The following is a 17,704-nucleotide window of genomic DNA, read 5'->3' as shown; positions in this document are numbered from 1 at the left end:
AGATGAAGGCTGCACCTTAGAGGCGGTGGAGCGAAAGGTAGAAATTGTCTGGGTCCCCTACTGGGTTACCCAACTCTTGGCTCCAATGTGAGAAAGAAACAAACTTTTATCTCATAGCTGAAACTGATCCTTCATGATACAGCAGGCATGCCCTTCGTCCCAGAATCCCATCTAATTTATCTTATGAATCACTCATATGCACAAAGTGAGATACAAAATGATGCTCATGCATCCACTAAACTATTCAAGTGTCTAATAATTGGATGAGTGAATTGGCAGGTAGGTTGTTAGGAAGGAAGGGAGGAAGGATCAGTGAGGGAGGCAAAACAATGAGGGAGAAATGGATGTTAATATATAATCTTGGAACACAGTACATTTAGGCCAATTTGTGTTACGCATCTTTTCATTTGAGGAACAAGATCAAAATCCTAAATTAGGGAACTGTATGGAATATATATATTTATGGGGTGGGGTGTTTGAGAAGATGGAAGATGCGAAGTATCTGGAGACTGCTGATCCTATAGAGAAAATTAATACATTGGAGGAAGAGCCACACACCTGTCACTCTTGCAAGCTTCAGACAATACACGGGACCAGCATCAAGGCAAGGTGGAAGAGCATTAACAAGATGACCGTAGAGGTTATGATTTCACATTTGAACACAGCCGTGAGATTTGCAAGAGGCAATCAGATATCATTTTAATATTTACAAGAGATGTGGGTCATAAAATATAAGAATTACATGAAAAGAAATCATAATTGTAGCAATTACCACAGTAAAGTTAGGCAAAAAAAATACATTTATATATTTTAATGACTAAAAGTTATGTCAGATTGAATCAAACAGGGACACTAACCGGGTTGATGGTTCTAACCTAACCTGAAAAATAGGACTAAGACAGGATAGGTCTCAAATTTCAGGAATATGGAATACAACATCTACAGTAGACAATGGGCTCAGTATCTTCCATTAAGGTAGTAATCAAGGACCATGTTGCCTGCTATTTTAAAAACATCAGAAAACAATACAAAGGAATATTATGTAGGCTTAAGAAAAGAATTTCTAGCAAAGGGTATAACGTGGATGAAGCTCGAGGACATGATACTAAGCGAAATAAGTCTGTCATAAAAGGACAAAGACTATATGATTTCACTCACATAAAGTCTCTAAAGTAGCAAAACCCCAGAAACAGAAAGAAGAAGTTAAAAGGTGATGGCCAAGGGCTGGGGTAAGGGAAGAAGGGGAATTAAGATTTAATAAGTATAGAGTTCCAGTTTTAAAAGATGAAAAAGTTCTAGGGATCGGTTGCACAACAAAGTGAATACACTTAATACCACTGAATAATACACTTAAAAATTAGGAAGATGGGAAATTTCATGCCATGTATTTTTTTACTACAATCAAAAGAAACAAATTAATTAATTAAAAACTTCAGCAAACTGAAAAGATACACCAAATTTTTTTTTACAGTAAAGCAAAAACATGAGATGACATAATTATTTTCTTACAGGGTAACTATCTTTCAGCCTTGTGAAAATTTTGAATTTAATATGGAAATGTGCGAGACAATCAAACTCTATAATGTTTATTCCATTTTAAAAGCATAAATTCCATTTTAAAAACTTGATGGTGTTTAAATTTGTAAAACATTAGTTAGAAACCCTTCAAGGTGTTTAGTAGAGTTTGTTAGACCGATGAATGAAACATCTATAAGCTGAATTTGGCATAAGAAACACCAGGTTTTTATATTCCTAACTTCAATATATCAGATATCCCACACTATGGATTAGAAAAATTAATATTGTTAAAAAGCCCATACCACCCAATGCCACCTACAGATTCAACACAATCCCTATCAAAATTCCAATGACATTTTTCACGGAAACAGAACAATCCTGAAATTTGTGTGAAACCACAAAAAACCCCAAACAGCCAAAGCAAGCTTGAGAAATAAGAACAAAGCTGGAGTCAGTATGATTCCTGATTTCAAACTAGAGTAATCAAATCAGTAGGGCACTGGCATAAAAACAGACACAGAGATCAATGGAACAGAATAGAGAGCCCAGAAATAAACCCAGGCATACACGGTCAATTAATTTATGACAAAGGAGCCACAAATGTACAATGAGGAAAAGACATTGTCTTCAATAAACAGTGTTGGGAACACTGGACAGTCACATGCAAAAGAATGAAACTAGACAACTGTCTTTTACCACACACAAAAACGAACTCAAAATGGATTAAAGATTTGACCACAAGACCTGAAAGCATAAAACTCCCAGAGGAAAACATAGGCAGTAAGCTTCTTAACATCAATCTTAGTGATAAGTTTACGGCTATGACACCAAAAACAAAGGCAACAAAAATTAAAATAAACAAGTGGGACTCCATCAAACTAAAAAGCCTCTGCACTATAAAGGAAATCATCAAGAAAATGAAAAGCAACCTACCAATATAAAAGAAAACATTTGCAAATCATTGCAAATCACATATCTGATAAGGGGTTAATATCCCAAGTATATAAAAAACTCATACAACTCAATAGCAAAAAAAAAAAAAAAATCTAATTAAAAAGTGGGCAGAGGATCTGAATAGACATTTTTCCAAAGAAGACATACAGATGGCCAATAGGTATACGAAAAAGCGCTCATCATCACTAATCAGTGGGGAAACACATATCAAAACCACAAAAAGATATCATCTCCACCTGTTAAAACAGCTATTATGCAAAAGACAAGAAATAACAAGTGTTGGCAAGGATGTGGAGAAAAGGGAAGCCAGTGTACTGTTGGTGGGAATGCAAGCTGGTACAGGCACTGGGAAAAACAGCATGGAGGTTCCTCACAAAATTAAAAATAGAACTACCAATATGATTCAGCAATTCCACTTCTGGGTATTTATCTGAAGGCAACAAAAACATTACCTCGTAAAGGTATCTACATCCCTATGTATATAGCAGCATATTTTATAAAAGCCAGGAGACAGAAACAACCTAGTGTCCACCGATGGATAAGTGGATAAAAGAAATGTGGTATATGTACACAATGGAATATTACTGAGCCATAAAAAGAATGAAATCTTAACAAAAAGAATGGATAAAGAAGATGTGCGCGTGCATGTGTGTGTACACATGCACACACACACACACACACACACACACACAATGGAATATCATACAGCCAAAGGAAAGGATGAGATTTTGCCATTTATGACAACATGGATGGCCCTCCAGAGTACTACGCTCAGTGAAATAAGTCAGAGAAAGACAAATGCCATGTGATTTCACTCACGTGTGGTATCTAAAAAACAAAATGAGTGAATAAACAACAAAAAAGCAGAATTAGACCTATAAATACCGAGAACAAACTGATGGTTGCCAAAGGGAAGTGGGGGGGAAAGACGGGCAAAGCGGCAAAGGGGAGAGAGACACACAGGCTGCCAGTTATGGAATGAATCAGCCACAGGAACAAAAGGCGCAGCATAGGAAATGTAGCCAATGATACCAGAATAGCATTCTATGGTGACAGATGGTGGCTATGCTTGTGGTGAGCAGAGCATTACATATAGAGAAGTTGAATCACTATGTGAATCACCCCTGAAAGTAACATAACACTGTGTGTCAACTATACTCAAATGAAAAAAAAATGTTAATAACTAAAAAAAAAAAATCATGTATACACATACAAATGTACACACACACACACACTAAATCCATTTCATTCCTCCGGGCGTTTCTTCATTAATATTTTAATTTCTCCAAATCAAAAGTAATTAGACACAAGATTAGGCAAGAATAGTAACCCTGAAAGATGAATAAATGTAAAAGTTTAATTATTTTTAGGAACAGGTGAAAACCTCATCAAGAAATCATAGACATCTTCAGGTGTAATAATATTTTCCTTATGGAAAATTTTCCAACCATTCTTTTTTTCCCTACCCAGATTCCAATGCCATACCCTGTATTTTCCGTTTTGGTTCTTCCTGTCTGATGACATAATCTGTCTTCTGGACATAGAGCCTGGCCACTCAGCTTGTGCTCTATGGACCAGCAGCTTCTGCACAGTCTGAGTCTAGGAGAAATGCATCATCATTGGCACGATGAAGCAGGGGTAGGTGGAGATGGGAGGATGGAGCTTGCTCTCCAGAAGGAGCTACTCCAGCTACCTGAAGGGAACTTTTTTTCAAATACAGGTATGTATGTGCATGAAATCGCCCTTTTTTGCCTTCTAGGAAAACTCACTACCAAAAATTAAACTAAAATTATAACTGATTCCTGTGTTTCCATTCCTTCTGGTAACTGGAAACAGTTAACAATGGTGACTATGCTAGGTGCCTGGCAGCAAAACCTAATTGAAAAAAGAGATTCTGAAAGCAGAACCAAGAATCACGTGTTCTCTCTTCCTTCCCTATCCACAGGGGTGCCTCACTGGTGCCGGCTGGGGAGGGCAGAGAAGATTGACTTGGAGGCATCTCCAAGAACAAGGAAGTAAGGGAAGCTTGATTGTTCTCTGGGGTTAAGCTATGAAATCAACACATCAGAGTGGAGAGATGCAAAATACCCTTAAAGAGACCAAATAGCTCCCAGGCCTCTGAGACCAGACAGAGAGCTGATTAAATCTATTAACATATCTAAAGGAAAAATGTTTCAGTCTCTAAGGGCAGTTGGTCAGATGGAAGGCTTAGAAAAAGGAGAATTTTAGAGGCAAATGCTAGAGATACCCATCCAAGAAGTCAGGGGGACAACTTGCAACCTGTCTAGTGTAAAATCAAGGCAAAGTTATTTTTCCCATTATAATATTCAGGTATGATGGGGTCGTGGGATTGCCCAGCATCCTGAGATGGGCCACAGTACTGAATGAAATGACAGAGGTGCTGGGTTCTGGAAGGCTGGGACCATGAAGAACTAAACACCGACTGACCCTGCTTGGATCCACAGTCCTCACACCAGCTTGCCAGTAAAATCTAGCTTCCCATGTGCAAGGCCTTCAAGGAGAGAAGGTATGACCAGAAGATAGCCCTCCAGGCTCTGTGTCACCTCATGAAATAGCATCGTGACTTTATATATAATTTCTGTCACTTGGGTAATAGAAATGAACCTTGGGAGATAACACCACTCCCTTACCGTACTGACCATTGTTCCTGTAAGTGTGAGCCCTCCCTAGCATGGTCACCAAGATAATGTTACCCTGAAGCTTCTGGGAAGTGGCTGGCCCAGACAGCCGGGGTCCACCCCCATCCCTCTGCCCCTGTGTGCACTCAGGGCTTTCCTTGGAAAATTCCCATCAGCCTGGGCCACAGAGATCAGTTGGTGATTATCCTCTAAGATGTTTGATTATAAACATGTAATTTTTCTTATTTGGCATCCTTATTAATCAAAGACATTCAAATTAAGAAAAAAATTAGTAAAGGGAAAATTGGCACAGGGTATAAGCAAAAAAGCATTCCCACATACTGCAGGTGGGAGCATAAAGTGGAAACACATCAAACATCTGAAAAATACGTGTAAACCTCTGACCCAACAATTTTACTTCCAGGAATTTATCCTTACCTACTAATTAAGGGGATGAACAAAGATTTAACCACAATGATGTCTTCTACAGCAGTTCATAATAGGTAAAACATGGAAATCACGTATATATTCAACAGCTGAAATTTGTTAAATATCTATAATGCAACAACACACTTACATTTGTAGTATGTTACAAAAGTACATTTACTAACCAGGAAAGATATTCACACTGTATTTTTCTTTTCTTTTCCTTTCCTTTCCTTTCTTTTCTTTCGTGTCCTTTTCTTTTGTTACATTTTCTAATTTTTTCAACGAACATTTATTACTACATATAGCCCTAGTTCTGAATCAAAGTCGAGGAACTGCCCCCTGTTCCTATAAAGAATAGAACCCAGGGGCTCCTGGGTGGCTCAGCCAGTTAAGGGGCCAACTCTTGATTTCAGCTGGGCTCATTATCTCAGGGTCCTGGGATCAAGCCCAGAGTTGAGCCCTGCATTAGGCTCCACGCTCAGCGGGGAGTCTGCTTGAGGATTCTCTCTCCCTCTGCCCCTCCCCCCCGGTCTCTCTCGCTCTCTCTAAAATAAATAAATCTTAAAAAAAAAAAAAAAAAGAATCCAGTCATTGGAAGAGGACACATACAATATCCATTATATCCATTTAAGTCCTTTCTCCACTTGAGATCAAAGGAGACTCAAAGAGGTATAAGGCTTCTCCGAGGTCACCCAGTGCTATTACCCAGCCCTGCAGATCCTTAAGCCAGCGTGTGTCCAGTCATTTCTAATGCCTTCAGTTTAGAGCAGAACCTTGTCTCTCTCGATGCTACTCAACACCAGTGTCTCAGCTCGGAAAGCAATGTTGCCCCTCTTAGCTGTGTGTAGAGCCAAAATAGTTGAATACACCCCCTTTTTAATGATCTCTCTTCTCTACGTCCTCAACACAGTAGTCAGAAACCTCAACTGCAAACTTAATCGCACATGATACTCCAAAATTTTCCAAAGTGAATTGTAAAATATCCAGCTTCCCTTGAGACATTTCAGAATGAATTGGTGAGATGGGGAGGGGAGACAGAAAGTGACAAAGAAGGTGTGCTTTGTGACCCAGGCTTAGAGTGGTTTCTCAGTGTGAAAACTCCTTTGCGTTTTGCAAGCCTCATCCTTCTGTGCACCAGGAAAGAACACACTGGCCTCTCAGAGGCTGCCTCGGGACTCTGGTCAGCTGCGGCGGAAAAGTCCTGCCTCTGTTCTCTTCTGTGACCTGGGTCTAGTGACTCCTTGACCAGTTTCCAAAGAGACATTTATTGCAAAACGGTAATTAACACTGCCACATCCGGCCTTAAATTATCCTTCTATAACATCTGTTTTCTCCTCAAGTGACATTCATGTGGAGATTTTTGATAGGACACAGGGACAGAGCAACACTTCCATCATTCCACAGACCAGGAAAGCAGCAGCCCAGGGTGACAGGGAATGGTCCAAGCTGCCCCACCTCCCTGGGCCTCCATCTCGGCTGCCATTCACACGTGCAAACCAGCGCTGGGAAACACAAGCGGCCCACAAAGGGATGGAGGTCTTACTTACGGACACACATTTCCCTGCTTTCATAAAATCCAGGACAACACTGGGATTTGCGCCTATACATAGTCTTCTCCCCATGCCGATAGGCTGTCCGATAACTGATTCTGCACAGAAGGAAAAGTCACATTGTTACTTCTTTTGACTGGCAATTTGATCAGAAATAAAGAATTTATATTTTGATATTTATTTTATTTTCATACCTTTATTATATTTAATAAAGGTATGAAAAGCAAAGTACTCTAAAATAGGTGAGAAGGAACATGGACTATATGTCTTTTTTTATATATATAATGTATTATTTGTTTCAGTTTTGAACAATATTATGCTAACTCTTATCTTCTTGCTTAAGAATATATATATATGTATATTTTTTAAAGGGGTAGTTTATTTTTTTTAAAGATTTTATTTATTTATTTGACAGAGAGAAACACAGTGAGAGAGGGAACACAGCAGAGGGGAGTGGGAGAGGGAGAAGCAGGCTTCCCGCTGAGCAGGGAGCCCGATGCGGGGCTTGATTTGAGGACCCTGGGATCATGACCTGAGCCAAAGACAGACGCTTAACAACTGAGCCACCCAGGTGCCCCTTTGCTTAAGAATATATTAAAATTGCCCATTTAGGCCAACCTATACTTTATTGCAAGGGATCAGAAGTTTCATGACTTTCCTATTTCACTTATCTTGAGATACCTCGGGAAGTATCAATTAATTTCAGATATGAGGGGCTCCTTCTGCTTCTCCCTCTCCCACTCCCCCTCCTGCTCATGCTCTCGTTCTGTCTCTCTCAAATAAATAAAATCTTTTAAAAAGTTTTCAGATATGACACTGATCTAATTATCATTTACTTACATGTTTTAAAAGAAGAATTCAGAGAATTCCTTGAAAAACCTATGACAATACAGTCTCATCCCACTATAAAATAGGTTATATATAGACAAATGACCCTCATTTAACTAAAGCTTCATTCATTGATTGATTGATTTATACAACACATGTTTACTGAGCACTTACTATATTCCAGGCACCGCTTTAAGCATTGGGAAAACAACTCACAGTGAGCAAAACAATATAAAGCCTTGCCCTCAAGAAATGTATATTCTACTGGGGAAGACAGACCTATAGAATTTAAGTACAGATCCACATTAAACGAATAAATATGTCATATAATTACTGGTAACGATTATATGTTGTAATGAAAAATAAGGCCGGAGTAAGGGAAGAGAGTGTGACAGTTTATTGATTAGATGGAGTGGACAATGAAAGCTTGTCTGAAGAAACAATATTGAGCATAACATTTAGTGCAGCATAAATCAACAGATGTCACATTTAGACCCATCACTCACACCACTATAAATATTTTACAAATAAAAGTAAGGTATCAAGGTTCCCTTCCATATTAACGTTAATATTTAAGATATTTTTCTTTTCTGTTTTCACATTTATAGGAAAAAAAATATGTGTCTTAAGTTGAGGTCAAATTTAAGTTAGTCTAGGGGTGCCTGGGTAACTCCATTAATACTTGATTTTGGCTCAGGTCATGATCTCGGGGTCATGAGATCAAGCCCCACATCAGGCTCTGCACTGGATGTGGAGCCTGCTTAAGATTCTCTCTCTCCCGGGCGCCTGGGTGGCTCAGTTGGTGACCCTTACATATGTAAGGGTCCTGGGATCAAGCCCCGCATCGGGTTCCCTGCACAGCGGGAAGCCTGTTTCTCCCTCTCCCACTCCCCCTGCTTGTGTTCCCTCTCTCGCTGTCTCTGTCAAATAAATAAATAAATAAAATCTTTTAAAAAAATAAAAAAATAAAAAATAATAATAAAAAAAAAGATTCTCTCTCTCCCTCTCCCTTTTCCCTCTGCCCCCACCCCTCTGACCCTGTGCACGTGCGTGTATGTGCTCTCTCACTCTAAAAAAAAAAAAAAAAATTAAGTTAGTCTAAATTGAGTCAGATATTCAAGTAGAAACATACGCTGGAATATGAGTCTCTCGATACCTAGTGATGTCCATATTCAAGAGCGTCTCCCCAGTTTATGCACCACACACAAGTTGCATGAATTCTTGCTAACCAAATGATGGTAACGAGTAGACCCTTTCTCTGTAAGCTCCTCAAGGGCACAGGCAGCAGTTTTGCTCTTCCGTATCTCCTATGGTTTGGAACAAGGCTAGGATGATAGCAAGCACTCAGTAACTACTCATGAGATGAATGGATGCATCTTCTCAAATGTTTAATGTCTCTGCATTAAAGGACTTCCCAGTTAGCCAAACTCATAAATATATCTGAGCTTCGATTACCTGTGCCGTGTGCATTTAAACCAGTTCAGAATGTCAGTGCAGCTGGTGTAGTAGATTTGATCAAAGGGATGTGGGTATGACTCTTGCACAGTCACTGAGTAGCTGAAAAAGAAGAAGGATAAGGAATCAATATTTCTGATTCTTACGTTCATGATATACCACGTATATAAAAAAAATCAGAGGCTAAATTATCTTCATTGGCAACTCCATGCTGACTTTTAATAGAGAATCTCCATGTTTTTATATGACCCAGAGCACCAAAAGGACCAACATTAATAATACGTTTAAAAGACAAGAGTTCATGTTCTGAATTTCATAAAAGAATTCTCTTTACCATTCACCATAAATTCTGATAATCCTAAATTTACAAACATGATCACCATATACTGCTCTGTATTTAATTCCATCCCCTCATCTCAGGGGTGCAGGGTTAACTCAGACCTTTCACAAGAAGTTTTCGATCTAAATCTGTATGCAAATAATAAGTACAGAGACCATGTGAATATTCATAACAGTACATTTTGGTACAGATTCTGGAAAATCAGAAAGAACATATTTCTCAGGTTGGAACTTGAATTAATTTGGTTTTGTGCGCCTGCCCTACTTCTCAGGCACTGGGAGGATATATACAAGCTCTAAATAAAAACTACAAAGTCTCTAAACATATCGCTGAAACAATTAGCCTGAAATATACATATCCAGAGCCTGCTGCTGCTTAGCCTGGTTTCCAATACATTTTCACTAACAGCTTCTTGTTAAAGTAAAAGTATGCAATCCTAAGGGCCTGAGAATGTAGGTGGAAAACATCCATAAAACATAAAGAGCATTCAATGTTCAATGTCATAGTTCTTCATTTTAAAGCATCCATTACATGCTCAAGAGCTTAGAGTTCCTACCTACAGGAAAACCCGGAGAATCCTCGTGGCGGAACAAGTTAATCTTCTTCTCTTTAACAATCTCAAAGATTTTCACTAAAATCTTTAATTCACACTAGCAAACAAAACAGGCCACAATTATGGACTCACTTGCAGCAAATCAATAGACCAACTTCATTATTAGGAACTATCGACTAGAGAAGGTACAGAAGGAATGAGGCTGAAATGTCAGCATGAAGAATTCAGGTTAGAAATAGGGTAGAACCTTCTCATTTGAAAAGCTATGTGGTGTTGGGCTCCCCAACAGTGGGATTTCTTTCTCCAAGTAGCCTCTATTAGCTATTATGTGCCTTGGCTTCAATAGGAAATCTATAAAATAATCAAACTGTTCACACTGTTGTGTATCTCATTCTTTGGGTCATTGCAACTTGATTCCTAGGTATTTTTAGTGATCCTCCACAAATCTTAGGCAGATGCAATAGGCCCTACTGAAAAGATCACTGATTAGCAGAAGACAGGGTTATCCTGATCCGACGCTGAGAAACTAGACGGTCATTAGCAGATAATCTTCCTTCCCTCGGTTTTGAGTATAACATTTTAAAACCAAAGAATCATGGATGGTCTTGAAGATTCCTTCCCACTTGGCATTCTGAATTTCTTACATACATGTTAGGTGACTATTTCCTTCTCTATTGTATGCCACCGGAGGCTACCCACAAGAGCAGGTTCAGATGAGTGTAGGGGATGCAAACCCCCACGTCTGTGATATAACTCCTTTAAGGGAAAAGAGGCCACTGTTAAAATATAAAGATTCTTGGGATGAAATATCACAATAAGGTATTAATGTCTTCTGACCTCTAGCACTGTTCTGAGGTTCAGGTTAACGCAAATTCTAAGACTTCCTCAGCAATTTTTTCCCCGCCTATCCAGCTGCTTGTAAATAGCTGAACCTTGAGGCCTGCAGCATTATTTCTCTATTCCATTTTCAGTGCAGAGCAAAGCAAATGAATGTCTTCTGCTTATAGGTGCAGTCCTGTATTACCCATGAGCAAAACACAGCTATTGCCCACACGTGCTAGAGGAGTAAAAAAGAAACCACTCTAAATCAAGGCCGATTGTGGATGACAAAAATGCTCTACAAGGCTCTACAGCACTAATTTAACAGAACTAAATTGGTTCGTTGGAACTAAACTTGATGCATCATTGCCATAAAATTTCAAAGGCCATGTTATGATGGTTAAGGTCTGTCTGCCTTGGTGAGCAGAAGAGATAATCAATGAAGGGATCCCGGCCAAACACATCCCATTTAATGTGGATGGGAGAACAGATTCCATCGGCAAACACGAGAAATGTTTTCACTAATTTCTAGCAGTCTGGAGGATTGCTTAAATGAGAGAAAGTGCTCAAGTATATGAATTTTCTCTCTTGCCACTTGCCGTTCGCCAATAGCACACATTTGAGGGACGCTTCTCTGGCTTTCGGATAGAAAAAAGGCTCTTGGTAATCAAACCATTTAGGATTCCAATTCAACAAACAGTTATTTGAACATCTCTGCAATTTCTGCCCCCAAAGAGCTCTCAAGAGGGGCCAGCATGTGATGCTAGAAATAACACAACAGGGCTCTAACGGAGAAATATGTACAGTTGTGGGGAAACACGGACACAAAAGGTACTATGCCCTCTTCCACCTTGACTCTTCTGATTAAAATTATTCAGAGCCTCAAATTCAGTTCAGAAGTGACTGAAAACAAATTACTTTGCACACTGATCACAAATAGGCTTCTGGTGAAGTCTATGGGAGAAGGGCTCTAAGCCTCTTCACACCAAGTTTCCTTTCTGTTGGTTTTTATACATTCTTTTTCTTTTCCATACAATCTTGCTCTTCTCTCCCCCCCATTTTTTTTATTTTTTCAAAAAAGTTTTATTTATAAATTTGAGAGAGAGAGAGAGCATGGGGAAGGGCAGAAGGAGAGGGAGAGAGAAACTTTACCAGACTCCTTCCTGAGCCTGATGTTCCCCCCCATTTTTAATGGTATTCTAATCACACGACAAAATTTGGAAAACATTAACATTAATGAGAATTCTCTAACTCTTACACAACCACCAATAGCATTTGGCTGACTTTTTACAGTCCTCAGGGGTTTTTTAGCTTTTTGTGTTAGTTTAGTTTTTTGGCTTTCTTATAATATAATCACACTACACACATAATTCTGAAAATTACTTTTAAACTTGAATGTATCATAAGCAGGTTAGTAAATCGTGAATATTCTTCAAATTACGACAGCCAAATACTCCGTAACTGACAATACCTAATTTGCTCAATACCCACCTATGGTTGAAGAAATAACTTGTTCACTTTTCAAGAGCCCACTTTGTGGAGGCTGTGTGCTTGCATCACAAAGGGAAAGATCTCTGAGAACAGGCCAGCCTCCTCTGGGTCTTTTTTTTTTTTTTTAATTTTATTTTATTATGTTATGTTAGTCACCATACAGTACATCATTAGTTTTTGATGCAGTGATCCATGATTCATTGTTTGTGCATAACACCCAGTGCTCCACGCAGAATGTGCCCTCTTTAATGCCCATCACCAGGCTAACCCATCCCCTGGGTCTGTATCCCCGCTTCCAGGCCTCTGCTAACTGTTCACACCTCCATGTTCCTCAGCAGCTGCTCTTAAGTCAGAGCAGGAAGGAACCTCCTTGACTGCCTCGTCCAATCCTGTTTTTATCACAAATGAGCAACACTGAGCTCCCTGTGCTAGGGGTCAGCCTAGAGCCAGCACTAACCCTGGGGCCCCCAGACACCATCCTGTCCCATGCCACCTCTCAGATGTCATTAGAACATCTAAAGCTTCTAAAGCAGACAACGGGTGCCAAACTGTGGTATAAAGGGAATCTGATCTCAATTCTACACTATTTTCACCACAGAGATGCGTAACTCTTCACCTCCTGCTTGTGTGTTTAATCTTCTCAAAGACACTGAAAACATATCATCACCGGGACTTTAACCTATTAAATATCATCCAGGGAGAAATCCCAGCAAGATTTAATTTAAGGTCAAAGAATGGGGGGTGGGGTGGGGAAGCCATCATCACTTGGACACATTCCAAAGTGGTTCATTATATTCTATCTGCCAAAATGATCTTGTTACTTTAATCAGATATGATAATAATCATCATTCCTTATCTCTGCTCACTTCAGGACTCGCTGCTTCAATTACTACCACTTCTGTGTTCCACCCCAAGGGGATGGGCAAAGAATGGCTTCTCTTCCTTGGTGTCCTCTTTAGCAGAATTCCCAGCAGAAGCCAACATGTAAACTCACAGACCAGGGAAAGGTGATATGAAGAAGGAACAGATAATTCATGGAATTATCCTTTTCCAAAAGGTTGATGCACGGGATTCCTTTAATAGCAAGCACCCCTTGTGTATTTTAAATGATTTCATTTTCCTTAATTTTATTTTCTGTATGACTTCTCAGAAGCACAATGGCTGCATTAAAATGAGGCCTCCTTTTATTTGAAAACTAATGATTCAGCAGGCCTGGGGCAGGGCCTGAGAGTCTGCATTTCTGGCAGGTGCCCAGGCCAGGGCTCAAGTCACAGCCCCACAGACTGCCACTGTGAGACACAAGGCTCCGGCTGAGTCCATTTGGTACAGGTGGGGTTGAGATAAGGCAAGACTCCAATGAGCCCTACTCAGCCTTACCACCAGGAATTCTGTCCTTGACACTCATGTTCCTCTCCCCATTTCCATTCAGGCAGGTTTTGAAAATACAGAACGTGTCACCTGCACCCTTGTTGGATCACTTTAGTTTATATTCCTTTCTCTGTTCTTGTCACAACTATTGCACTTTCTTTTACCTTTCCTCCAAGAATCATTATCTGGCGTTAAAACTCGGAATGTACCAATAAGAAGATTATGGCTGTCAATCCTTCTTTCTAGAAGGTCATGGGAAAAAAAAATATACAGTTGGGAGAAAAAAATTCCCCGTCATGTTCCTTCTCTTTCCCTCTCCTTTTCCCTCCTCATTAGCAAGTCTTTTAGAGGTTACTCTAATCACTTCTCTTTTTTTTTAAAGAGTTTATTTGTTTATTTGAGAGAGAGAGAATGAGAGAGAGAGAGAGAGAGAGAGAGAGAGAGAGAGAGAAGAGGGCCAGAGGGAGAAGCAGACCCCCCGCTGAGCAGGAAGCCCAAGGCGGGACTTGATCCCAGGATGCCAGGACCATGACCTGAGCCGAAGGCAGTCGCTTAACCAACTGAGCCACCCAGGCGCCCTGTTTTATTTATTTTTTTAAAGACATTTGACAGAGAGACACACAGCGAGAGAGGGAACACCAGCAGGCAGAGTGGGAGAGGAAGAAGCAGGCTTCCTGCTGAGCAGGGAGCCCGAGGCGGGACTCGATCCTAGGACTCCGGTATCCGGAGGCAGTCGCTCAACCACTGAGCCACCCAGGCGCCCTGCTCTCATCACTTCTGCAGCAGCTGAACTGCATTAGGTTTAGAGACAAACGTGCCCTGTGCCTGTCCCTCCGTCCGCTCTCCCCGCTCCCTCACTGATGTCCGTATTTAGCCATTTCATTTCCTGTCAGGTGAGTGTACTCAATCAACAGTCATTTATCCAGCACATGCCCTAAGCAAGGCAGGGTTTTAGACCCTGGGAATTATCCATAGCGAACAAAACACACAATTATGTGTTGCCAAGTTTCATCAAATAATAAGGAAAGAATCAGGACAAAATGTACATGTATGAGAGGGTGCTGGGTTACCTGAAGGCTGGTTTCTTTTCTCTTTACAGCCTTTCCCTCAGAGAGTTCACCTCTTCACGTCTCGTCATGCTGGAGACTCCTGATTCTGCGCTCCCAAACACCACCAGGCCCATTTCTCAAACTGATCTTAGGAACACGATGGGGTAACCACACTAATCTCTTCCCTCTCAAATCAATTCTCTTCCTTTTCTTTTTCATAGGTGCAATGACACCTCCAACGCTTTCACAGAGCAGGTTCTAAATCTCACCTTCGCTGCCTCCTGCAAATCCTACAATCCATGTATGACCAAGATGTGTTGATTCTTATTTCACAGTATCTTACGAATTTGATTTTTTCCTTCCATTCCAAAGCTCTCATGCTCCCACAAGTTCAACCACCAGTGGCTTCTCCCTCTTTCCGATGTGATATGTACCCATTCTTGTATTCACTGATTCATCTTTATGGCTTTAATGGATATTTATTATGCGCTTTGTAGCTGAAACGTTTATGGGAGGTGCTGTGACGATTATAAAGATAATTAACAGGAGGTCCTTCCCCTTTAATTCTATATAATACAGTTAATAACACAGATACATAGAACTTGATTACATACACATATTTCCTCTACAGCTTAAAGTTTCATAATGATACATAACTCCATGGATTGACCAGGGCAGTACGTTTCTGTTACCCTGATTGTAATACCGCGCATAGACATGGGGAAGCCCTCACTGAAAAAAATAATGCTGTGAGTGAGAGACCAGGGTGCCCCCACAGTAACACAGCTGCTGTGCCTGAAGGGCTCGAGCTGTGCTCATTTTGACCTGTGCTGACAGTCGTGGCTGGATGTGTCCCCCGTCATGTGCTACTCATGGTGCTGGGTGCTGAGAACAGGGAAAAACGACGGAGAGTTCAATGAAATAGCGCCTACAGTTATCAAAATGACCTATTACTCTGGAGTGCTTGAGCGGACTAGAAGGGTGTCACCTTCTCTCTGGAAAGCTGACACTCGCAATGTGACTTGTAGCTAAAGATGCTTTTGTAGAAATGCAAGTAGCACAGTAGAGTGGTGTAGACTACATTTGACTATTCCGCTGTAGCACTAGATGGTTTGTACTATTTTTGTGTTCCAAAAAGGACTCTAAGCTCTCTGACAATGACCTGTTGTGTTGTCCCTTCCTCTGCATCTCCTACTGTACATTGCCCTAATCTGTATACATCTTCTGCTTTGGTGTAATCTAGTCAATCTTGCCCTCCTTCAGGACCGTACTGACTCTAGTTTTGCTGCTCAAGACCCTCAGCGGTCTGCATGGCACTGGTTTCAAGCCACCTTCCATGCCTAGAACTCTACTCAATCACTGCTATCCACTCGTCTTATTCAGGTCTTTGAGAGCATCTCAGCTGACACTATGTCCATGTACCCTCTCCAGTGCCTCCAGAAATCACATCGCCCTTTTCAGGCCACATACAGCCCAATTTTTTTGTACCATACTTGGCCACCCTTCAGTACATTATTCCATATTGTCCTTCGCCGCTCACCCATTGGTTCCCATGCACAAGTCCAGCTCCCCCAGATTACTGCAAAATAGACTGAGAGCAGGGAGAAGATGTTTGGGAGATCATATGAATGGAGCTAGTAATATTTTCCCTGCAGGATATGATTGCTCCTGTGTTAGAATCAATAGACCAGAGTTTTTTCACTTTATATTCTATAAGACCAAGGTGAAGAGTACTAATTTATTAATATAACCACTGGTTTCTACATAAAAGTAATTTCATAATCTCTTCTCAAAGTCTAATTTTATATATCAGGCTGATAATGATAATATATTAAAAAAACCATCAGAAACTACTTTTCAGACTACTCTCAAAATGATTACCTTTCCCAGTGGCTGCACACATTAGGGTCTTCAAGATTCAGGGATGATGCTGTTCTGCTCCAGAGGCATAACGAGAAACAGATAAAGCTCAGGCATGAGTTCAAAGAGATAACCATTTTTTTCGGAAGAACAACCTACAAGAAAACAAAAATCCAAATTAGAGAAGCATTAAAATGACCCAAACAGAATTCTTTTCAGTACAACAACCATTTGGGACCAGTTGTCAGTAGGGCTGAACCACGCATAACAAGCCATGTGTTTAAATAGACGGGTCACCAGATTTCATGGTCCAAGAGAGAGGTATTTCTTGTGTTGTGCAGGGTGATCACCATTTTGTAAATTACTAAAATGTGCAAATCATCATTAATTGCCACCACAACAAAAGCCCTTCTCATCCAGGCCAGCCGACATTAAAGGAATCTACCCGAACAACTCAGAGCAACACAGACTTCCAGATTCTCTCACCAGGCATATTTCCCTTCTGGAAGAAGAGGGCTCACAGAGGAATCTGGCCTCATTTGTCCTGGAGGGTAAACGATGAAACAGAAGCTCCATTGACTCAAGAGAGAGGCACCTCAGGCTCAAACTGAGATTCATTCAATAATTCACTCAATGGCCATGGAACGTCTGCTAGGTCTGCTCTATCCTAGGCACCGTGCAAAAACTGGACATCAAATACAGACACAGTTTCTGTCCCTGGCCATTAAGATGCCTATAATTTAATAATCATGACATACATTTCTTATATTTAGTGCTTCCGTTTCCCTGTCTGCTCAACAGAAACAAAACCAGCCATCTTACAGAGGTTTGTTCATAGGTGTACAGAAAAA

The 17,704-nt window shown here is 40.5% G+C and overlaps 1 protein-coding gene across 1 annotated transcript in view; it reads right to left on the bottom strand.

Annotated features, from left to right (window-relative positions):
* Window positions 1-17,002, bottom strand: part of MEGF10 (multiple EGF like domains 10) — a 119,424-nt gene extending 102,422 nt beyond the window's left edge. Inside the window, exons 1-3 of the mRNA XM_028103669.2 lie at window positions 16,875-17,002; window positions 9,374-9,475; window positions 7,088-7,188 (exon numbers count right to left, since the gene is read on the bottom strand). Of these exons, the coding sequence (XP_027959470.2) occupies window positions 7,088-7,188; window positions 9,374-9,475; window positions 16,875-16,990 (319 nt within the window). The 5' untranslated portion in view covers window positions 16,991-17,002. The remainder of the gene's footprint in view (window positions 1-7,087; window positions 7,189-9,373; window positions 9,476-16,874) is intronic.
* Window positions 17,003-17,704: the final 702 nt, after the last annotated feature.

The sequence above is a fragment of the Eumetopias jubatus genome, unplaced genomic scaffold (genome assembly GCF_037043125.1).
Source record: "Eumetopias jubatus isolate StellerSeaLion01/CBP00866 unplaced genomic scaffold, mEumJub1_p1.0 scaffold_5, whole genome shotgun sequence".
NCBI classification, from domain to species: domain Eukaryota; kingdom Metazoa; phylum Chordata; class Mammalia; order Carnivora; family Otariidae; genus Eumetopias; species Eumetopias jubatus.
Note: the sequence above shows the minus strand (reverse complement) of the source record. Positions and strands in the feature narration are given on the sequence as shown.